The sequence below is a fragment of the Hermetia illucens genome, chromosome 4, assembly GCF_905115235.1.
Source record: "Hermetia illucens chromosome 4, iHerIll2.2.curated.20191125, whole genome shotgun sequence".
NCBI lineage: Eukaryota > Metazoa > Arthropoda > Insecta > Diptera > Stratiomyidae > Hermetia > Hermetia illucens.
The window spans coordinates 136,937,467-136,962,705 of record NC_051852.1 but is presented as its reverse complement, the minus strand read 5'-3'; the positions used below and the strand labels follow the sequence as shown (position 1 = coordinate 136,962,705).

Here is a 25,239-nt window from a genome sequence, read left to right as displayed (position 1 = left end):
CCGACTTCGTCAATCTCCTCCGAACATCGTCATCGTTCATGACGGACTGAAGATTGCGTTCATAATTCTTTATATTTATATTTATTTAGCCCCTAAAGTGGGCAGTTATCTTCCTCCTCCAGTTCTCCATCAGTTTTCACTAGACTACCGTACCGAAAGCAGTTTCGAATGATCACGTCACGAACATTATTGCACATTTCGTTGGCCAGGTCTAGAGCCCTGAGAACGTTTACTTTCTTCACGAGGGTACTAGCCCTCAAGTGCTATCATCTACAACAGGGATATGGTATGAACGATTCCTTATAGGGTCCATACACTGTCAAACAAATTTCACAGCGGAGACGCAACCCCATCGTTTAAAGGGATGGTGACCGACGCAGGCCTTTAACAGGGTTAGAAAAAGATAACCTTTCTTTTGAACCCTGGAAATTCAACTTGGCCATGATGATATAAAATGAACCCCAATTCGAGAGTCATAACTTTTTAAGGAATACGGTCCCCACGAGTTTTGATCAGGTTTGAAGTGGGGCACCGCCTCCGCCCTCCTCCATACACCACCAGACACGAAGCGATTCTGATACACCCACCACACTTCGAACTTTACTTTTCGGATCGTAGTAGAGCAATTGAATCCAGCGCACGAGTTCCTCTGACACTAGGTGTTGTCGTAGAGCATACCAGATTAGTGCATGCCGCACACGATCAAACGCTTCAGATCCAGAAATGCAATGTAAAGTGGGCGATGTTTCTCACGGTGTTTCTCCATGAGCGCAACGTGTATTTCGGCAGTAGTTCCTCAGTTCTTTTCAAATCCGGCTTGATTCACGGTTATTTCAACGATTTCGTGAATACGGTTGTCAAGAATGCGTTCAAAAATCTTCATGGTATGCAAAAATAACCGGATCGGACGACAATTCGAACATTCAGCTCAACTACCTTTCTTTTTCCATATTTGAACTGTGGTACTTTCTTTTCAGTCAGATGGTGTTCTACCTTGCTCAATAACCCGATTGAAGAATGAACCACATTGTTGGGTCCCACCTCTTGGCTTTTCTGGGTTCAGATGCGGTGTCATGAGGTTCTGTGGCTTTCTAATCTTCTCCTTTAATTGCTTTCGCGACTTCAGTTCCACTGACAGGTGGAATTGCTCCCAATGTCGGCAATGATTTTGGAAGTAGAGGATGAACAAATTCTTCAGTTGAAATCGCCTCGAAATTTTCTCAGCATCTATCCGTCGCGGCTCGTCGGTCGGTAAGCAAAGTATCGTTCTTGTCATTAACACAACAGAAGTGTTTGATCTTTGCAATAGACCGCTCGGAGGGCAGTGATCGCTTTCTTTGCTTCCCGGTTGGCATTCTTTTAAAGTTGCCAATTAGCCAGTGTTTTATCGTTGAGGAACTTGTGGTAGAGCGTTTCTTTTCCTATCTCCTATCTCTTCCTATCTCAAGATCTTCATTTCAAAGCCAGATATCTCGGTTGATGAACCTTTTACCTGACCTGATGATCCCGAGGATTGCATAGACCGCTTGGTGGATCGTGTCTTTAACTCGATTCCACGATTCTTCCATATTCGTAATAGCTGACAATCGTCTAAGTGAGACCATTTCTTCTTTCTTCTCGCGAAATCGCCAACATTTAATATGCGGCGGGTCAGTGCCTTCAGAACGTTGTTTTATCGGTGGCTTAATTCGCAACATGACAATCAACGGTCGATGCTGAGGTGCGATGATCTCATAGAGAGTGGCTTTAGAGTCAGTGACGGCGGTAAAATGTTGGCGTCTTATGGGAATATAGTCGATTTGCATGACCATTAACCATAACTGCAATTATGACATAGACATAAGCGCGCATGTCATAGGTTTTTGCATCGAAAAGTTGCTAGAATGCATCCTTTTCGGCATCAGGTCGACCTCTCTGTGATGCGGACGCGATGAAGAAGTAAATGGTGCGATCAGCTGATATAATGGTGAACTCCATCAGCCGGTAATCAAATCTAAGATGGCAATGCCAATACCGTATTCAGTGTGTGGGCTATGAAAGTGGAGAAGTTTATAGCCATTTTTAACACATTCACTTTCTTTGCCCCAGCTTTTAGCACCAGACCATCAGGTTTCTTATAAAGCGTAGATATCAACGGGCCTTTTCCAAAGCGCACTTGCGAGTTCCGTGGTCTTCCCTGTGAGGGTGCCAATATTTAGTCTGTAGACATGTATTTGTTTTGCGCAGACTAACTTACTTTCGTCCTAACGCCGGCCATGCGCCAAGAACTCTTGCCCATTTTCGACAAATCTTGCCCCGCCGACTGAGGTCGCCCTAGCATTTTTCCGACACTTGCAAGTCAACCCGATCATTTGGTTTTTAACGACATTAGGGGGAGGGGGGCGGGGTGGATAACAACTACTCTAGGTAGTTGATGGCCTGAAAGTTTTTCAGAATGGCATTTTGATTTCCATAAAGCGATTTCATTACCTATCACGAACTCCGCGCCCGATTGTTGACAGCCAACAGAGCTTACTTCACCTTATAAAAAGTCCGGAGAATGGACGATTCTGTAGACTATTTAACGACGAAATTTATGAGCGATACCACGAGCGTGTGGTTGCCGATAAGGTCTGGTTTAATAGGTGGTGGTAGGGGTATCACTTACTCCATATAGCTGAGGTTAATCAAGCCCGCGAGATCTGGAAGAGTTATACGTGTGCCTCAGATGGACGAAGCCGTAGGCCAGGATACTAGATAGCTTTTATAGTATGTCTGGAGTTCCTTACTAAGGCAGCCAGGAAACCGATTATTGCATCCTTGATGTTGAATTCATACAGCCGAATCAACAAAGATCTCCAGAGTCGAAGTGGAAATATTCTCGGATGCACACACATCGAGTCTTAGTCCAGAGTAGGCTTCTTCGGAACCTCTAGGGATTCAGAGGGCCTATCGATGGTTGGAGCGTTATATGAGCTTCACCGTTAACTAAGTTATTATAACCAACAACCAAGCGGCCAAGGCCTCGCATTCAATCACAACATCCTCTGAGCTCCTACCATAGGAATGTAGATGGGAATGATAAGGGTGATGGACTGCCCAGGCGAGGTTCCGCTCTTGATAGTTCGTCGGTGAGCACATTCTACGTCTCCTTGATAACTATTCAGGATGGAATCTACTCGAATCACTTGATAGCCGCTTACTTTAGATGACGGAGCCCACCACCTGCACTAGGTCAAGGAGAATCTGACCCACTTACAACAAAACTCAATTGCCGGAGTTTTTGAGTTAAACATGCCTAAATGCTTTCGGAACTGCGATAGTTTGCACAGGCAACCGACCTATAGAAGACTATGCGATCAGACTCGGCATACCCTACAGTTCGCATTATCGAAGTTGTGGAAGGAAGGAAGAGAGCTTCAATCGCTTTACTATTGCCAAGCCCATGCTAGAGCCTGCCTAAACAATCCTTCGAAGACTTTAAAGAGTTTCAGATCAGATTAATCAAATCAGTGGGGGAGCTTTAATCAACCAACGCCGGGGGTCCCTATAGTTGCTAGTCTTCAGAAATCTTTGAAGCAGTTTTTCCTGTAATTTTTTCAGCTACAGGACCCCGTCTTGGAGAGCCTTGATGGTAAGCGTTGCGATGGGAAACATTCATTCCCCTCCCCCTGTTGCTTCGTCTCTTTCGCCGCAACGTATGGACGCCTCGGAATTAAATCAGGTGCCTAGCTTTATGAATCTTGTGTTATCCATACAATACCTTAACTTCCTTTTTAATAAACCAACAATATTGTCTTCCAGTCGCATATTTAGTATCACGGGAACCATTTATTTCAATTTTCAGTACATGATCTTCTTTTGTTAGACTTGATATCTATTGACCATTAATATCAACTAAAACTCAACAAAAGTTCCCTAAACTATTTCTCTCAAAAGGACAGCGGATGGTTTCGTCCTGGGCAGAGGCAAATAACCCCAGAACAGCTTGACCAAAATTTGGATACAGATGATAATCGCTTCTTGACAGATCATTGTAAACACGACGTAGTTGTGAATTCCAGTGCGAAAACTGTCTTTGTTCAGGATGTCAGGCCTAAACTTGAACGAAGTAAAGTCCAGAGTCCGTATCGACTGGATTGATCGGGAAAAACTTATCTCCTACTTTTTTGGTCCACGGATTTTTGGGAAAAGCACCCAAGTTTTTCTAAAAGGACCACACAAGCGCAAGGCGATCAGTGCAGACCCGAATAGAAGTAATTTTTACACTAGATACAATTCGCCCATACGCCGTGTTTGCATCAAAGCACGACTCCCAATGAAAGGGATTTTCGAAAGGTATTTGAATTTTGCAGGATTTAACCAATTTTCCTCAATGGAAACAGACAAAAACCAAATAGGCACTGTGGAATAGATAATTTAATGCGGTTATTTCAAGGATTTTCTTCTTGTTTTCGTTGTTCCCTACATATCTGAAGAGAGAGCTGAAAACATTTTGTTTAAGGATTTATGGGTCCTCCTATTTTCAGCTCTGGCCAAGCATTGGCCTGAAATATGGGCGGCTTAACGCTCAATATAATTCGCAGCCATGTCATGCTCTGCGAAGTATATAAAGGAGCATTTACCAACTGCGAGTTGCTTCGGTCACGCTGCTTCCAGGGCAGAGATGAGGCAGCGCCTGATGAGTTGCCTCGGCTCTGGTAAGAAACCGCAAAGCCATCTCCGCTTACTATTTTTTTTTTTTTTTTAATTTGGCTTCTAACCCCAAAACGGGGGGATCCATGGACCAAAAAAGGAGGAAGTAAGTTGCTCCCTATTTGGTCCGGTCCGATATCAAGTGGATGATGACTTAGGACCCCTCAATCCTTAGACAAAGTATGATGACATTAATTTTTTATTTTTATTAAAAAAGTGTCAATTTTGGGCTGAATATCTGAAAGAACCCCAATCTTTCAACTTCACCTCTTAAATGATATGCATTAGAACTCAAATAATAATCCTAGTGTCCTCCATGACATATGCGTAAAATGAACTGCATGAGTGCACCATACGAATAATTTCGAATATTAATGTACGTATCATGATAATGCTCAATTTAATAAACCCTCATCATTATCATCATCTATTGCATGCAGTATAAATCTAATGCGTGAAGGTGTGACATTCACACATATGAATATACACATGGACCCATAAACTTCGTGTTCCTATGGAGCTGGTTGGACGGACGATACTAAGACTCCGTTCAAAGAGGCGACAAACGGAAATGATTAATGGTCACGCCAAAACCGATTAAGATTTATTAAAAGAGATAAGACGACGTGATCTTGCTCTCCGGGCGGCCTTAAGCCAAGGTGTAGTTACACATCTTAAGGAAAAAATTAAGGGATGCCTTACTTGCAGAAATTGTTAAGAATGCGGTGCTGAGGGGAATAATGAGAGATTTCCAAGGTGAATTTGTTTCCTAAAGTTTATTCAGAACAAAGTTAGCAGACATTAACGAATGGAGGAAAGTATGGAAGCTCTTGGAGGAAGTAACCCATTTAACCCAGACTGTATTCCATATCAATTTCATATTATTCTCGGATAAAGTCCATAATTTCGACCCCCTTATGTTCTCATCTGAAAAAATTATCTAATAGAGAAATATGGTATGCAGATTTAGAAATGGGTAATAGAAATTTGAAAACTCGATAGTGAGGCTTACGACACTTCAGCCACAGTAATCCATTATCGGCCTCTAAAGCACTTTGATAGGTACTTGTCATGCCTCAAATTACGATAGCAGATTATCGGTAGCCTGACTACTCGTCTTCTTCAATTTGATAGTACCCGATTCATTTCAATAACCTACTCTATCAGGGAGCAATGGTGGTCTGAGAACTGTTATTTTACCTACATCACCGCGATAGTTTTATAGAGTGTAAGGTATCTTCTGGCTTTTCAACTGAAAGTCATGTGCTATTGGAGTTGATAGAAATTTGAGTGCATTGCGTTATTAATTGCATTCTCATGGGATGAAAACGCACCAAAAAGACACCCATGCGCCCTAATTTCTAAAAAGATAATCTTACATCTGAAAATTATCTACAAATTATATTGGCCCACAATTAAAACTTCCAATTTATATCACTAAATCACCCAACGACCAAACAATGGGCGTATCTTCAATAATTGCTATCATTGTTCACATATTTACCATAAACCATTAAATCTCTTATCATCTGATAAAATTCTTCATCAAATTTCACGAAAGCCATTGAAATGTGATTTTCACTAAAAATCATCAGATTAATTCCGCGATGAAATCAAACAAGACTTGAACAGGTGAAAACAATGGATACTCGATTAAGCTCCATTAGGTGCCACCAGCATCCAGAGGAATGATCCATCTGCAAATGAGGAGAAAAAGGGAGTCATTCACACGCGCCTACTGTTTGCATGTCGGATCGGAAGGACAGAGACCGGTAGCCGATAGTTGATCGCGTGTAACATAATACTTTTAGAAGATTATACTTTTGGTAAAGCAAACAAAAGAGGTAACCAATTTTAATAACGACACACCGGACAGTGGATGCTAACAATTTGAATGTGGGGTCGGAAAATGTGAGCTTTGGATAACGATTGTTTAACGAGGAGTCTCTTAGGACAAGACAAACGATGTTAAGGGATTACTGGTATCTAAAAATGCAGGGTTAAGCCAGGTAGACTAGAATAGACAAACCCCCGCAGAGAGCTGAGAGAAGATGAAATTTCCACAAAAGCACGCTTCACAGTCCTCTAGCATCCCCTGGAGAGTGCATATGTCGTAAATGAGACATCAATTGGTTGGCATGTACTGTTCCATCTGTTGACCCTTTCCAAGTTTCTTGTTTTTCTCGTTGGCCCTGATGATGTTTTCACCTATACCTTTCATCTCACCTGGTTGCAACAATATGTACAAGTTAGTGTTGTTCAAGTCGTAAAGGTGTCTACAATCCGGTGTAATTTATTTGTTTTAATTCCAGTTAAGCTCCAGGTCTTGAGCCAATGCTGAGAAACAATGTCGTGTTCATTTGACTTTATTAAGTTAAACAGGCATTGTTTTGAAAAAGATGCTATGCGGTATTTTGGCACAAGTATCCATGTACTTGTACAATAGTTAATGCTTGCTCTTAACCAAAACGTCGCCATGTTCTTGCGTTGCATTCAACAGCACGCGACCCAAGAATAAAATAAAATAGAAGCCGAGTGGAAATTGAGATCATTGGGTTACAATGAAATTACAGAAGAAAATGGGAACTTGGTTTAGAATTGTTGGATATTGGGTTAATGATGTTATGAAAAACCTATTAAGTCAACTTGAGTGAGACGCATGATATCTACATTTGAAACTTGGGTAATTGCTTTGAAAGATTCGGCGTTACGTAGAATACTCCAATGAAGGTAATCAAAGAACTTACATAAGCTGGTCAATTTTGCATTTTTCAGTACAATGTATGGTTGCACTATGGCGTGCCATCATCATCATCAACGGCGCAACAACCGGTATCCGGTCTAGGCCTGCCTTAATAAGGTACTCCAGAAATCCCGATTTTGCACCGAGGTTCACCAATTCGATATCCCTAAAAGCTGTCTGGCGTTCTGGCCTACGCCATAGTGCGCTATAATGGCGGCCTTCAGCGTCCAATGCTAACATCCCAGCTTCCCATTGGCTCGCGGATAGCATACTCTGAAAAGAGAACAGATTCAAACTACATTCCCTGGCCTGTAATTATAACGGCTGGGACATTCAGGCGCCGTACCCACCCTCGACAGAGGGCCTCAGCACATGGCTGCTTGTAAAGTCCTTCAGACGTATTGCCACGCGTCACTCATTTTACAGTGATCAATGGCAATCCTCTCGTTACCGGCTAACTGGCCACTGAAGGTTAGATGCTGAAGTTGGAGAGAGGACGCATTGTCAGACTCCGTGAACGAGGTGAAAAGCCTGGAAGGCAAAAATGAAAATGTTCGATGCTGAAATATGATTAATAGTACACGATCGTATGCGCTGTAGCTCCATCAAGAGGGAATCAACTGCTTCGAGAAAAATTTCGATGACTGCCAGCTTTGGTTCATCTTCTGGTGAAGAGCAGCGCCCACTGCAATGTCTGAGACATCAACGAATACAATTGGGGGTACAGTCTGCTGAGGGAATGCCAAAAGCGTAATGTCTACTGCTTATTTCTATAGATATCAAGGATAATGTTCAATCGACGCCTACAACTAGAGCTGGACAACGTTCAATTAAAAAATGGCATTCCCCAAGGATACGTTTTAAGTCCAATGTTGTTTAATATCTATGCAACATCCCTGCATAATAAATGCTCTGATAGCATTGAAATCTTCCATATACGGACGATTTCCTCATTTTGGCCACTAGAGACGATTGGTAGTCGACTTTCAAATGTTTGTAAGGGCAGGTAACAGCGTTTTTTAATGATCCCCATATCCTTCAGCAGGGTAACACCCGTCATTAAAATTAATAATCTTACCCTTGCCCATGTCAAATCCATCACATTTTTAGGTAGGAAGATAACGAGGACAAGTTCGATCAGACACCACTCGAAGGTTGATTAATTTTTCAACTGGCTTTTCTTGAGGTCTCACACGCCGTAAGTCCATCAATCTCTACAGATCTGTGGTAAGGCTCATAATAGAGTATATCGCTACATCCACTATAAATCCGCCAAAATATTTAAAAAAACAAGCTCAACTCAATACCTCTTTGTATCCTAACAAGATGCTTTGGGCTGATCAGATTCACCCAATTGCACCAGATTTTTGCTTTGGCCAACAAGCCACCTCTCCATTGCAGAAGACCCCTCCTGCCGCCCAAAGAACTTCTTAAATTAAAGGAATCATTTAGTGGTTCAGAACCCTGATGTTGAATATTACCTCTCCTCGATCTAGAAGTCGTGCTTGCTTGACACTGTAATTCCCAATATTATTCCCGCAGCCTGTGATAAGGTTATCCTATTGTATGATTTGAGGGCCACCTGTCGCAGAGTCCAGGTGGCGGCTGCGTGTGGAAAGGCGATGGAGAGCATCAAATCAAGGGGTTTTCCGGTCTTGGCTTCTGATACTGCGTTCATTCGTGGTGGGTCCAGGTGGAACGCAAGTCTCATGTTTTTCCTCTGATGTCAGTTTGGTTTTGGCTGCCGAACTTTTTGCCGTGCTTCAGGCCCTCAAGGTGGCTGAGGTGAAGGTTGCTATCATTACAGACTCCCCATACTTATAAAGTACTCAAACAAACTACGCCATCGCATCACCTAGTTAGCAAAATAGATGCCCTTACTTCTGACCCCCTTTTTAAGTCTTTAAAAGTTCTATGGTGCCCGGCACTCGCGAGACACCCATTAGATGAACTCGCCCATGTAGAGGCCCGTAAAGCTCTGGGCTCTAGTTCTATAAGTTTGGTAGAACCCTCCCCTGTAGGGGAAGATGACTTTTTGGCGATATCAGGTGTCAAAGGACTATTTTTCTCTAACATTCACGCTGCTTTACCCGTAATTTTACCCGAGGTTTCGCGTACGCTTACAGCTTCCGAAGAAAAATTACTGAATCTCCTTCAGACCAATCACAAATACAACAACATTTTTCTCAATACTTGCATGGTTAGAAAAACTAACAAACACATAATTAGATGGTATAATAAGTTTTTTAACCGCCAATAAATCTTTTTGAGTAGAGATCCTTGCATGATTGATGACCTTTTATATTTCTTTAAGGAGGCTAGTGTCAGATTATAATACCTATAGTTTCAGGGCATTTCCTGCCATCCCCGTTCATTTTTCTTGCATTGATCTATCATCATCACTCGGCGATCCAATGGTTCGTTGAGTTGCGGAGAAGTACCTGATCTACATGGTGTCAGATACCTACCGAGCAGACTCTATATGTTCGTGGATCAAGTTGCTACCGGCTTTCTGGTCTGGGCTGCAGACAACCTTTTACTTCATTTGTTTTTGTTTGAGGATGCCGGGAGTCCTGAGTCCGCATCTACTTGATGACGGACCAAAGCACTTGGGAAGTAACTTACTTCCTCTCTTGTGGTCCACGGACTCCTCTTTTTGGGTTAAACACCCAAGTTCAAAAATAGATGAAACCGCCAGTTAAGATTTTTTCTTCTTCTTTTATTTCACCCGAAGCAATACTGAATCTTGGTTTTCCGGACCTAAACCACCCCCGATTCTATAATGTAATCTTTTTCCCGGAACTCATTTTTTTTGTATACTAAAACCTATAATTCATCTTGGTCATCATCATCAGCTACGATAATCAACTCATTAATGGCTAAACATTCATAACCCTAAAGCATTAATAACTAATACCTGTTAAGCTTGCAACACGTGCCCAGTCTGTTTGGGCAGGCTTTGACACTTATGTGTTTGAAAGTGTGTCGGCTAATTTAACAAAAAAAAAAAGGAATCAAACTTAATAAATTTGTATTTGGCTGTTTTTAGCCATAAACGATAGTGTATTTCTGGCAACATAGACTGAATGCTTGCCATAGTTCTGTTGGTGTACTTCGTGGGTGGTGTCAGGTCCTGCTTGGACTGTTAACCTACCGATTCCCAGGGGACAAAACAACAACAACAACACTGCTTGGTGATTTCAAAGATCTGGACAGCTTCAGCAGACCAAACAATGTTCCGTGATTTCTTGGTTTTAGGGCCAGACAGGAAGCCATCAAATAAGACCTAGTGGTGAGCGACTTTGAGCCGGAAAGGACCGTAATTGTCCATGTTAAAGTACCCTCTTAAGCAACGGAAAGTTTGCGGTCGTCTGTACCTTGTTTGGGGCAGGTTGTAGGCCGTCAGCAGTCATAGGCTGGCCTACAAATTTCATCTGCGGTTGAGGAAATTTCAATTTTTCAACTTTGAGAACTAGACCATGGTCACGGAGGCTTTGAAAAATGAACTCAAGATGGGCCAAATAATCGATAGAGGAAGCGACCTGATTATCATTGAAGTAGACGAAATAGGAGACCAAATTTCGTAGTATAGAGTGGATGAATCTCAGGAATGTTTACGCCACAATGCACAAACCAAAAATCATCCGTGTGAACTCGAACAGCCCGAAAGGTGTGCAAATTGCTCTCTCTAGAATATCTTCGGCATTTGGTCGTGAACCATGGCGAAATCCAATGTCATGAAATTACGACAATTTGGTTAATAATGCGCAAAGTCTTGGGTGAGAGGAATTTCGTTCTGATCCGGAATCGACTGAGCATTCAGTCATCTATAATCTTCACAAGGTTTTCATTCACCGTTAGGCTTGGGGACCAGATGGAGTGAAGAAGATCAGCAGCTATTTTGGAAAGTATATATAGACCCTGGTAAGTTGTTCAAGCTTTTTCCGTGCAACGGTGAGCTGCTGGGGTGCTAAAGGACGATCTTTCGAAAAGATTAGGGAGCTAGTAGTGATGATGTAGCGCACATTCGGAAGTTATGTTGCCGTATTTTTGAAGGAATGCGCGAATTGGTGGATCACGAACCATCTCAAAAATAATGGGAAGAGTGCTGTTGTGTTGAAATGTGGCGACCTATGCTGCATATCCACCAGCAGCCCATAGTGACGCAGGAAGTCTGCGCCTTATATAGAGAGATCCTGATATCCACCAGAATGAAGCGCGCATGAGAAGACCCTACGCACGCAAGATTCACGTCTACTTGCCTGTAGCCATAAATGTTTATAGGTGTAGTAGGTACTGCCACTAATTTTAGTTGCTGTGGAATTAACTTGTTGGGTCTGATGACAGACAGGGGCGAGACCTCCGCGCCTGGATCCACCAAATTGCGTCTACCGCTGCTTCCCTCAGCAAACCAACCTAGTCTTTTGATTGTGTTCCGATAAACGTTCAGCAAATCTACGATAGTACCAACACACGCTGTAGAAAAATAGAATAGAATAGAAGTTTCAAAGAAAAAAGAGATGATAAGCGGTTCCGCATAATTTTCTGCCCAGACCCATATACGAGTAATTTATTAAGTTTTCTGGAGAGCAATAATTTATAATTCCAAAAAATGAGAGCAATTTACGCAACGAAAGAAAACTAGGAACATCTATGCTAAGGGCGATATAGGAAAAAATCGAACGGACTAATCTCTTTTCATAGGGAGAGGGAGATATGAAGCTAAGTTGTGAAGGTGTGAAACTAAGTGGACGTGAAGCCTGGCCATGAAGCAAATTAAGAGATTAGTGTCATCTTTATCGGATAAGCCGATAAAAACGACAACAAAGTTTGAATCCAGAATAGGTTATTTATTATAGTTTTAATGTCTCGAAGCCTACCAGTTTTTGTCCTGCTGCTCAACATACTCGTAAACATCTAGTTAAGCAGGCTGTTTAGTTTAAGGTGTTCAGTCAAGCTGTTTTTTCTCTCTCTCCTTCTCTGCATTGACTTCTTAGTCAAACCATCCACGATTAGGAGTTCGTTGAACCAATATCTAGCTATGATCATAGATGGCAAAGTATCCCCATAAACAGCATCCAAGTTAGATTTTATCTCCTCGCAATATTTCCAATCCAAAAACAAAGAGTGAATTACCTCTCTTTTCCGTTTTAGCAGAAATCACGTAACACGTCTTACTCGAATGGCTGCCAAATCCCAAATAACCTATTAATCAGTCGGAAATTTTGCCATCGTTTGATAGATGGCAGCACACCATGATAATGCCAACTTCTCTCAAGAGCCTTCTTCAAACATGGAAACTTATTGAACCGCCCTCGTATATAGATTTCTTTTGGGTTGTAAATTTTGTAAAAAGCAGGATGTGATGTGAGTACAGGCACCCATGAACAAAGATACAAATCAAAGGGAAGATCGAAAATATTCATTACGCTATTCTTTCGCAAATAAAAGGCTGAACAAGTGTAGTCCCACTTGTCAACGTAGAAATATTTATAAATGTTTCTGGGGTAGGCGGCCATAAATTGCATACATTCCTCAATAAGGCATAAACCAGCAAGAAAATCATTGACTAAAAAAATCAAATTAAGTTTGAACGATTGAAGCAGGAGGATTTCTGGACCAGTTAGGAGTTTCAGATTTCGTGTACACCCCGATAGAAATCAGAATCTAGATCTTTTTTTGTAAGGGAAAATTATTCAGGAAATCCTAGCGGGAAACTTGGAATATATTAAATTTACAAACTGTGAGGCGTTGGGCTTCAAATGAGCAAAGAAAGAACTTCATTTCCATAGGAAGAAGCAAGGGAGGACTCGTGTGAAGCGATTGCGAAAAAAGAGCCTCCAAACATTGCATCGTACTGAAAACAACTTGAAAGCTGAAGATAAGTACACCATTAATAAAAGAGGCCCCATACGCGGAAGTAGTAGCCAGCGGAATATCAATCTCTACACTCCGCCACTAGCTCCGCAACTACAATAATGCACCAGAAAAGCCTCCAAACCACTGCGGTCAATGTGAATTACACCAAAAAACGAATTTCATCATCATCATCAGCAACACAACAACCGATGTCCGGTCTAGGCCTTTATTAGGAATTCCAAACTTCCCAATTTTATCCGAGATCCATCAGTTCTACATCCCTAGAAGCTATCTGGTATCCTGATCATCATTCCATCTAAAGCAGTGTCTGCTACGTTTTCTTTTTTTAATATAAATAATACTGCCTGGTATGGCCCTATTTTCTAAGTTCCCTTCATTTAGAACCTACTATAACTTTTAGAGATTACGAACTCATGGGAAACATCTTGTATTAACTTTGGTCACACTGCTCCCAGGGCAGGATTGAGGCAATGTCTGAGAAGTTGCTTCTGCACTGGACAAGACTATAAGTCGTGTATTTTTGGAAAAATAGGTGCTAGTCTAAAGCAAAAAGGACCATGGGTTGGGGACCGAAAACAGTGAGAGTGTATTTCTCCGTAATTGATCTGGTCCTTAATTTCTAAATAAAAAATTTAGTAGGCACACTTCGTAATCAAAAGCCATAAAAATCATAAAAGGAACAAAGATGCTCAAAACTTGAATGAAGGGCTACTAAATAGAGAACCTCTCAAATTGAAGAATCTAAAGTTGGAAAGATAAGAATTGCGTCCTTTGTATAATACTTTCAGGAAGAATAACAGAATTTACAGTCAGATTCTTCCCATTCATTCCAATCGAAAGACCCGCGCACTGCAGCCTGTTGAACCTAAATTTGTGAATGGCTCTATGAATGCCCATCCTCATTTGAGGGGCAGACAATCACCAACTACTAAAATACTATTTCAGTATACCAGCCCAGCTCCTCTATTTAATAGAGCATATCGCTCTGGGTTTCATAATAGCTGGTACTTTCAAAGCCCCTTAACTGATGAGGGGAGGAATCGGAAATTCCTTTATCGTTATATCCTTTCCGGTGAAACTCGACTTAGAATATCGATACAAAAATACCGTCTCAGAAATGCACAACAGCATGATGTATGGCTAACATAAGCAATAGCCCATCAACTCCCTTTTTGACACTTTAACGAGCAAATCCACAAAACATGCCTGCCCCGCAGCTTCCCGAACTGGACGCCTTTCAGACGCGTGCCGTGATTTTTATTAATGATTTCTTCTGCACCCAGGCTTGCAGCCCACTAGCTGTAAGTTGCTCAACAAAACGCACGCGTATCTTACGGTGGTCAGCAAATATTACTAAACTGCCAGACGATGAAATTAAGAACAGCAGCCTCCAGAAGATCATCACCATCTACATGATTCCATGCCCAAGGAGATAAAATTAATGATTGCAAATTGATTTTGACACTTTCTGACCACAACGACGGCGTGGTTTATAATGTAATGCTGCCGCCCAAGGAATGGGTTAAGGTAGCCGTAAATTTACATATTCAGCAACGAGTTTAGTGTTAATTACTGGCATCTGTATCTTGTTTTGAAAGATCATATATTTCAATTAGTGATCGTTTGTAGTCAATTTACTGTCATTTCGATAGTTTATGGTGGTAAAAAATTAGATTGCGGGATGATATGGAGGCTATTTATGCGTTTGGATGCGGTGATAAGTGTCATCGTAGGTAATTTACGGAATCTGCAGATATTTGTGAAGGGAACTAGATAGTGGAAAAGTGTGGTTCCGCTAGCTGGCTCACGTCGAGTTTGTTCAAAAAGTTATTCCGTCAATTTATCGCTTTTTGAGTACTTTCAAAATTACGCATTCCAGTGCTAACTGTGCTACTTATTTCCATTTTTGAGCAACCCCTTAGATTTTCAAAGCATGTGACCGCAAATATTACAAATACCTAATTGCGAGTGAAAATCGAATATCCAAATATGTACAAATTTATCACAAACCCAATATTGACCAGCAAACACACATAAACTGTAAAATCGTCTGCATATTTAGCTTAGTTAGCCCCCAAAGCGCTACTCAAACACGCACTAAGCCCAAAATTTGCTTACCAAAGTACTGTATCTATTGTTCGCATAAAAGTGATAATTTTTTACCTTTTCACCCGATGCCGTGCTTTTCGGTCACCGAAAAGTCATCTTAATCGATGACATGGGATCTTCATAGTTCACAAATTTACACTCAACTAGAAAACGTTCTCACACAATACAATTGCATGCTATTAACTTATTACCCACCGTGTGTACTCACCTCATTATGTAGGCATTTGAAGTTCCATTCTAATGTCGCTAATATCGTGGAAATTTTCTAAATGATATTCCACACGGTAGCCGGGACTATGTGCAACAACTGCTCATGGCTTTCGTAGGCAGCATATCAATTTCTTATCGATTAAGTGGTAATAAAGTGCTGGAAATTATTATGCGGGTTGATTTTCGTGCGGAGTTAGATGTTCAGGTGAAATGCGGAAATTAAGATATGCAGCTTAGAAAGAAAAGATACTTTTTGGTTTGGGTTGTACAAGTAAGAAAGGTCGGGGGAATGCTATTTTACTTATTTGCCATCATCGAGACTTAGATCGAATGTTGCACAGACAGCCCTGGCTTCCAAACTTCCAATATTAGTGTCCAGTCCTTGAGATACTCGTGAACAAAAATGCAGATAATCGGTTGGGCCGAATTTTAAACCCAATCCAGGTACTTATTCTCGAAAGGCAAAATGCTTCGATACAGAGTTCTAGTTAACGATGGATTTTCTACGAAATCTGGACCCTCTTCTCCCGTTAATCAATTAGTTCTTACAACCAAGCAAGGACGGTACCTAACCTCGTTCAAAAAATGAGGAAGTAGAAGGTTCAGTCCATTTTGAACTGCCGAGAAAAATCTAAAAATCGGACGCCCAGTGATTCAAAGTAGTCCCAAACAACATTACTTGTGAAGTGTCCTAAACAGTTTCTTTGGTGTCACAACAGGGAGTTCAGATATTGAAACTACGCAGGCTATGGAAACAGCAAGTACCAGTAAGCTTACAAGCATGGGTCCAGGAGGATGGGTTACAACCGATTCGTAGAACACGCGTGCTTGATGGTAGGTATTAATCTAGGAAGCGGTTGCAACATATTATTTAGATTAAACCATAATATGAAGGAAAAATTGAGAAATTTTCGTCGAGGTCCAGGACTCCTTGGAATCAAATCTTGTCATCCACAGCTCTCAGTCCTCAGCTGCAACCAAGTAGTTTCGCCGAGAAAGCTAGCGGTGTGGTTACTCGGCCACAGTGGGTGGCTTGCGGACGTTAAAACGGAGGCGTAATCTAGTAACTTCTATCTCTAAGAATAGAGGCTTCCATCTGTCTAAGAAGACTATCTGATCCCTCCCTGAATCTGAACGTGCTGTCTTCACGCTCGAGGACCTTATAAGAACCGAGTGGCATCCGTCCCCACCAGAACTTGAAGGCAGACTTGGAACTCCTTAGAGACGTTTGCACTGTCGAAAGCTGCTTCAAACGACGACCCGTAGTAGGCGCAACAATACAATCCCCCTAAGACCGTCTCTCTTGTCGATGACCAAATCGCCGGAGAGTCGTAGATTCTCCCCGTACACCAGATTAATAGGGCTAGGAGCAAACCTTTTTGAGGGGCGGTTGTTCGGAGACCAAGCAGAACGAGAGACAAGACCTGCGACCAAGACGGATCATCGTGTACCATAATCTGGAACGAAACTGGAAGTCTTGGTTCTTTTAGTTGAAGGCTCAGTTCAGTGCTGAAGTGTTCCGCCAATACGCGCTTCTCTAGTTCTGGGGTAAACTGTACTTCAGTTTCTCTCATGTCATTAATAAAGTTTCGCGCATCCTTGATCCGGTGCTTAGATCGCCGAAATCTATTGGAAAACACTTGCGAACTAAGTCAGGAAAGATCGAATTAGTACGAGCATGAAGCTTAAAACTTGTAACCCGACTGCCGTGATCGACAGGACCATGGCAGCCTCCAGCATAATAATTTATGATATCTCTTGTGCCATTTATAAAAGATATGCAGAATAAAGCCGCTAAATTCGGTAAAGAAAATCCATGGATCCTGAAATGGATCGACATGTATAACACTCAAAAAAAGGCTAGATGACCAAGGAGGGATAGAGATAGAGAGGCTGAAAATTCAAAATACGGCTTTAAGCAAATCCAAAGAGTACAGCCTTGTGATGAGGGGAAATTCCTAATATCCTGTAAGGGGAAATATTTCTGATATTCCTCCCTGTATCGCAGAAGAACATGCGGACGATCAAAGAATCTGACCCATTTTAGATCCATCAGTGGAAAATTCAGTGGCATAACCCTTCAGGACCTTATCAATCATCTGCTCTGCTCTAGTTGCGAATCCAGCAGTAAACCTTGTCTTGAAGCCTAACATTTGTATAATATAATCTGTTGGAGCTGCCTAAAATTGACCTAGTCTCGCTCCAGGATATTATTTCATTATGGAGCATTCTAATTTTCGAAGCCTGATAACACTGGACTGCACTCACTCTATTGGGTAAGACTTCAGAAGTGTCCAAATATGCAGCTCTTTCAATTTTGGTAGGCTTTGTCCTGTTGTATTTTGTGCTTAGCGCAGGCAGATTGATACTATCCATTGCTTAAGACAGCCATCTAGCCCCACTTGACCACTAACATTGTTGAACGTTCCTTCTATGTTCAGAAAAGTACCTAAAGTGTATAGCATGGAGCGTATCTACAACTCATGTGCATACAGGCTGCAAGTAATGCGCATTTACCGGGAAAAATAGATTTATTCATCCGTTTGGTACAGACGGTTGAAATTCTTCAAAATATAAATAAAAAACAATATATCTGCGGAGACGATTCTGCCATGCCTGGAAAGAACCGTGAAACTTCTCGATTGGTCTGCCTGTTAGGAACATTCTAACTTGAGCTTGAATGTTCTCCACCGACTCCCAATGTCTTCCTTTCAGCTCTATTTTTCAGTCGGGGGAACAAAAAAATGTCAATGGAAGTCAGGGATATAAGGAGGCCGGGGCACCACGGAGGTTTTGCTCTAGGTCAAAAAGTTGGTAACGACGAAGGCCGTGTGACTGGGTGCATTGTGGAGGTGGAGGTGAATGAGCTTTCTTTGGAGCTTATTTTTAGTCATAGCACCGATCCGCGGATTTTCTTTTAGTGCAACGTCCATGTTTCTTTCCTGGGGAAGACCAACAGATTAGTCAAAGAATGAAATGTCGTAAGTACTACAGCATTTCCTGTATTCACGGGGGGTGGACATCTCGGTGGCCATCTAAATTTCCGTGTCTTTCAAGAATCCATTAGCAGTTGTCGACTGGATCTTAGTCTTCGCCCAATTTCGAGGAGGAGAAACCATAACCTTTGCCCTCCTTATGTCAAGTCCTATTTTTCAGTCCGGTGCGCTTCTGAGCTATGTGGAGTAAGAAAGGCTTACAGTTCATAAAGATCGCGATATTGTGAACTTGCAGCTGTTAGACAAGCTTATCCTTATCACATTCCCCCACCGGTTGTCACTTACTACAACATGATATTCCCAGATCATCTCGGAGGCATTTTTGGTCCAATATACTCTTAAGAATGCATTCGATAATCATTTTTGATAGCTCGGACTCCTTCTTTATCTACTGCTACTAATGGAGTTACTTTCTACCACAATATGGGACTCAGCGTTTGTAAGGAGTATTGGCGTTGCTTTGTGATAGAGAAGCCTCTCGACTCTCTCAAATGTATCGCTACACCGAAGGAACTAGATTGCATTGCATTGATTGCATTGTTGTCGATTAAAGAGAGCAGAAAATATGAAAATATCGACATGAGAACACAACAGAATCGCAGTAAACCGTAAAATAGTAAAAGATCAATCAACGGAGGAAACTTTGAGACCATTGAAAATTTCTCCTGAAATCCGCCCACAGATGTTGGCTGTCAACAGTGCCTATTTCAACTTACAAAAACTGTTTCGCTCGAAACGTCTCACCATAGGGTCAAAGCTCTTACTATACAACGCAATGATTTTGCCAGTCCTCATGTATTCCTCGGAGACTTGAGTTCTTAGCAAGATGAATTGCGAACTTTAGACTGCGTTCGAGAGAAGAATCCTCCGAAGAATTTTTGGCCCCCTACATGAAGATGGACAATTCCGTAGCATACATAACGACAAAATCTATTAGCGATACCACGACCGCCTGTTTGTGAATAAAATCCGGCTCAACAGGTGCGGTGTGCGGGTTACCTAATTCGTATGGATGAGGATGATCCAGCCCCAGAAAGTCTATATCTATGGTAGAAAAAGAAGACGAGGCAAACCCTGCCCGAGATGGAGCGATGGCGTAGGTCAGGATGCCAGAAAACTTTTAGGGATATCGAATTGGTGGACCTCGGCGCAAAACCCGGGATGACTGTAGTTCCATATTAAGACAGTCCTAGACTGGATACTGGTTGTTGCGCCGTTGATGATGAAATAAGAGAACAAAAGAGAGCCCTGAAATCAAAGCCTGGCAAAAGCGACCACAAGTAAAGGGCGACCAATTTGATATTTCCCGCCTAGTCAACGCTTCGCTTCTAAAAACTTCCTGAGAATTTCCGTCTTTCTAGGATATAGTACATTTGACCCAAAACTCATACAGAATAGGGGATCTTCTTTGAATTTTTTAACTTGATATGTTTTCACAAAGATATATTGCAGGATCATCTGTATGAATCCTCTGAATATTATTCGCAGCTGAAACGCTTGCCTTCTAGAGACTAGTTATATTATAATTATATGTACTTGCTACTGTCTAATTAAAGCACATTCAAGTTGGATTAGCTCAGTGAGGGAATCAGAAGCTCGAAGGACTCGAGCCTAATTAAGGCCATTGCATTGTCCCCTAAGGTCGCGTGTTCAACAGCTTTTCGCCTGTGGCGTTTGCAGGCTTTTTCGACTGTGAGGATGTTATCCAGAAGCAGAGAGTACCTAGATTCCTCCTTGAAGAGAACCTTTTCGAGGTATCTTCGTCTAAAATCCGAGGAAGCAAGGCATCTGCTTATGAAATACAGGTCCGCCTTTTCTTCTTTTTCACATTGGCTACATATCGCCGAGATTCACATCCTAATTTTCTCCATGTGGTAATTTAAGGAGCAGTGTCCCTTTAAAAGCTCAGCCAGGATTTTCATGTCCCCCTTCTTAAGAGGCGAGGAAAATGCCTCCCATTAGGAATTCAGGTTTTTCCATTCCGCTGACTTGACAGTGGGGGACATGCAACTGATGTAGCTAATTCACGCAGCTAATTCTTTAATGTCCTAAATATTTTAAGTTTTTGTAAAGCGCAATCTTAACTCGATGCAAAAATAGAACGTGAATATCGAATTTCTTGAAAGTTGAACAAATGAGAAAATTCCCCTTTTTTGAACGGAAGTTTCCAACCCATTCAGGGAAATATTCGTTACATTTTTTCTTCAATACACTTGCTTACTCATCCAAAACGCTTGTTTCATAGTTTGGCCTCCAAAATTTCAGCTATGAGTGACTATGCTTGAAGCCACATACCAAAACTATATTTCGCAAACCAAACACGTTCCATCATCTTTTCTGGATCTCCGATAAACCCCAATCACAAAACAAATTATTCATGAATCAAAATTCGACTTCCAAACATAAAAATACAAATTCGCCCGAACAAGGCATGCACAAAATTTACCAGTTACACATCTTGATGTATCATCTTATCACAAACTTAGCTAGTGGTAGGTTTACGCTGAAAACTAAGGTTCATTTCCCCGAAATACCCGAAAAAAACGATGGTAAAAAACATGAAATTAAGCATACGAATCAAGAATTAATAGAACTCCCGGACCTCCCTGCAATTGCGGGGGGAAGAACGTAATAATAAAAGGCAGCGCGTCTTTTGATCTCTAGCCAATCCGTAGTTCGATCAATAGTACGTGTCCAATCTCTTCCCCCAAGAAATCAGTTGGAAAGATAGGGAGAGGAGACAAACGGGCACACTTGAAATTCCAATGCACATATTACACTCATAAACTGATCCCATGAATACTAATTAGAAACTCATTTCGATCGCATTTCTGATTGACTATTTTTGAAAATATTTATTTCTTGAAATTCATCTTATTATTTATGAATAATTCCAATCAAATGCGTCGCTTGAATGCCACAATGCACACCCATACCTTGCAAGATGACACTAAAGATTTTTATTTCTTATTTGTTACAGGGAAAAAATGGAGATCGCTGACGCCACAAGATCGACGGCCATTCGTGGAAGAAGCGGAACGATTAAGGGTGATTCATATGACAGAGCATCCTAACTACAAGTACAGGCCGCGAAGGCGGAAACACACCAAGGCAAGATCATTACAAAACGGACAGCAAGGATCCTCGCAACAGCAATCACAATCTCAAAACTCACAGCAACATCAACAACAGTCTACTCCTAATACTCAACAAACCTCAGAATTGCCGTACGAGGGAGATGGTTCCAATAGAATAAGCCCATATGCCTACAGTGCCTACTATGGATCTAATAACTCGATGCATACCCCCGAATCCAGCCCCACCCAGTCTCCGGAGCCAAACAGCAGAAAGTGCAATGAAGTGAATTCAGCCCTGCAGGATGTACCAGCGCTGCCAACACCCGAAATGAGTCCTATGGAACTGGAGAAGGATAATTATAACATGTCCTCCGAGAAGAAGAAGTTGGGATACACGGTGGATTATAGTCATATAAAAAGTGAGAAACTCCCACCCAGTTATAACTCGACCTACAAACACGAGAATGATGCAATAAAGCGAGAATATTCCAACGCAGGGAGCTATGACATGAACACAGAAAAGAGGTATTCATACGAAGGAAATGGTTGCGCAGATAAACGGTCTTACTTGAATGCTTCCACTTGCCCGTCCACAACTATAGTAGCCGGAAAAGGAATGTACGTGACCTGTTCCAGTCGCGGTATTTTAGATCAAGGACATATTGTCCGAGGAACATACTACCCACCGCTGCCAACTCCACAGGATCATCAAAATCTGGGTACCCTGCCCATAGCATCCTCTTCTTCATCAATAATTTCGAGCATGCCCAATATGACATACTCACATCAAAGTGGAACTGCTTCTAACTCATCTAGTTCAAATGGGCCACTGAGCAAGGAGGCCAATGCAAATGGCACTGCCCATGGTAATGAAATATCAATGGAGAACTACTATGGTGTAACCACGGTATCTGCTCCGGTCGCAACTTACCCATATCAATATAAGGAATACAGCAACTACCAACCTCACATAATGACCCCATCGATGTCCGTTGAGGAAGTAGTAGACACGCGAGAATTAGACAAATACCTTAAATATCCTGACAACAATCACAATTTCAATGACTATGAATATCACACGAACCACATGTATCATCACCAAGCCCAGATTATGACCTCAGCAAACGCGAGTTCAGCACTGCATCTTCCTCCCTCCCACCATCATCCCCATCAGGAATACTATCAGCACTATCATCAGTCAAATTCAACCCTTCCACCAGGAAATATCCCCAGCAGTCAGTCCACGATTGCCAAAATGGATGCCATGATTGGAGCTCCACTTGGAGCTGGATATCCTACCATGATCGGGTATGACTCGGAATCCATGAAGGACGATGAAATTAGCAATATCCTAGCTGGGGTGCGAAAGACATGTTTCAGCAATTGAGGCGATGCAAAATTGTTGTAAATTATTATGTGATGTCGCCAGTGATGTGATTTTCCAGCACCAGCCTCTCAGCCTTTAGAGAACAAAGGGTAGACAATCAGAGGTACCACTGGCCGCATGCGTCCCTACTTACCAATTTCCGAAGTACGGGTATTTGGAGTGTCGATAATCGCCCAACCGTAGGAAGTTTCGGTTTAAGTATTTAAATTCATTGTTGTGATGATATCATTGGTAATTTTTAGGGTTTTGTAGAGAGCCGAGCTCTCGAATTTCTGATGTGTTTTATTGAATCATTTCTCTGTTTAATGTAAGAAATAAATTTGGTCTCACCTTCAATAATGACCAAATTTCAGCAGTTAGGAACAATCTCTGAATGTATTTCTGTTCCATAAATATTGGGACTGTAGTTTTTGTAGATAAAAGTCCAAATCACCACTTGTTAGTTAAGCAAAAAATAAGAAAAAAAAATTTAAAAAATCAAAAGCTTTAAGTCTCGTTTTGAAGATACAAAGCGCTATCTTTCGCTTAAGATAGATAAATGTGAAGCAAATTTAAATTTTTCATTAGATTTATCTAGAAAATATTAGTATTGTATAGACCTTAAAAAAATCCTTTTCGAGCCTTTTAGATGGCCTAACCCACAAAAATTTCCCATCACGTTCCAATATTTTAGCGTAGAAATAATAAAAATAGACAAACCCCTTAGATAGCGTAAGTTGTAATTCAATTATGATTGCAGTGAATTTTAGCTTACAAAGTAACTTAATAAATACGTTGTGTGATTTTGTTTTACTTAACAAACAAAGTTGGATAAGTTCATGTGTGCTGATGTTCATAATTTGTAAAATAATGTAGCAATATAGGTTTTAAGCAAAACTTGAAAGCTTGAAAAAAAAATTGAGAATAAAATCATTTTGTTGAAAATATATTCAGTTATTTTAATGCACAAATATTATAATAGGAATAATTTACTAACAAAATGAAACGAATATTTGGTAAGTACACAAAACCTTATTAAAATCGGTTTATTGTCTGTCTGTCTATCCATTCGTCAATCTTTTTTTGTAAAGAAGTGGAAATCTTCAAATGGATCTAGCCTGGACACGACATTGTCGTATTTTGACCCATCACCCATGACTTCCCCCGCTGCCCCATGGAACCACCGTAAGGTATTAAATCACGGTCCCTGAATCTCGGACAGTGGAAAAATATGTGCCCTTGGTCCTCGGTGACTCTGACGCAGTTTAAACAATTGAGCGAATTGTCCAATCTGAACCTGTAGAGGTACTGGCGATATCCCCCATCAGAAACTGGGTGCGATTATAATTAAGCTCCCCATGTTGTCTTCCCAGCCACTCCTTGATGGCATGGATCAGCCTGTGTGTCCACCGGCCCTCTCCCGAGCGGCCCCAACGCTCCTGTCATCTATTTGCAAATCACTCCCTTTCAGCGTTCTTCGTCTGCGACAAAGGAAAGACTGAATTTAGATTGTATATAATCGTCGTTTCATCTGTCAAGATGCCAATTGGCATCATTCCGGAGATTACGAATGCAGCCTCATCTGAGACGGTTCTGAAGGCAGAACAGACCATTAGGGATATTCTCTTGTCGACCGCATTCAGTTTATGACCATTACATGATATTCAAAATCCCTTTCCACAAATAGAGATGACATAAAGCAAAATCGAGCTCACCACCCACCACAAGCATATTACACGTGTTATTTGAAACTTATTACTCATTATCTATCATCACTCTCAAGTATTTGATGGTCGCCTTGGAAGTGACGATGTGATTGCCGATTCTAATTCGGGCGTAATTTCGTTTCCGGCGCTTTATGATGCGACAACAACCAATGTTATATCATCGGCGTACCCACCACCATGACCTCCTCCGTAACCGGAAGGTTAAGTACATCATTTTACATGATGTTCCGCAGTAGCGGCCCAATTACGGACCCCTGCGGGACACCTGCGGAGACAATGTACTCCATCATCCATCTTCGGTGTCATACCAGAGCGTTCGTTCTCGCAGGTAGCTATCGATAATAGCTGCGAGATAGGTGGAAACACCCACCGTCGTCAAGCACTTTCGAGTAAGGTTCCAATAGGTCGAATTAAATGCATTCTTCAGGATCCAGGATCACCACCACGCAATATTTGC

The 25,239-nt window shown here is 41.6% G+C and overlaps 1 protein-coding gene across 1 annotated transcript in view; it reads left to right on the top strand.

Moving 5' to 3' along the window:
* LOC119655525 (putative transcription factor SOX-15) overlaps nt 1–23,989 on the top strand; it is a 231,212-nt gene extending 207,223 nt beyond the window's left edge. Inside the window, exon 3 of the mRNA XM_038061436.1 lies at nt 21,593–23,989. Coding sequence (XP_037917364.1) covers nt 21,593–23,076 — 1,484 coding nt within the window. The 3' untranslated portion in view covers nt 23,077–23,989. The remainder of the gene's footprint in view (nt 1–21,592) is intronic.
* Nucleotides 23,990–25,239: the final 1,250 nt, after the last annotated feature.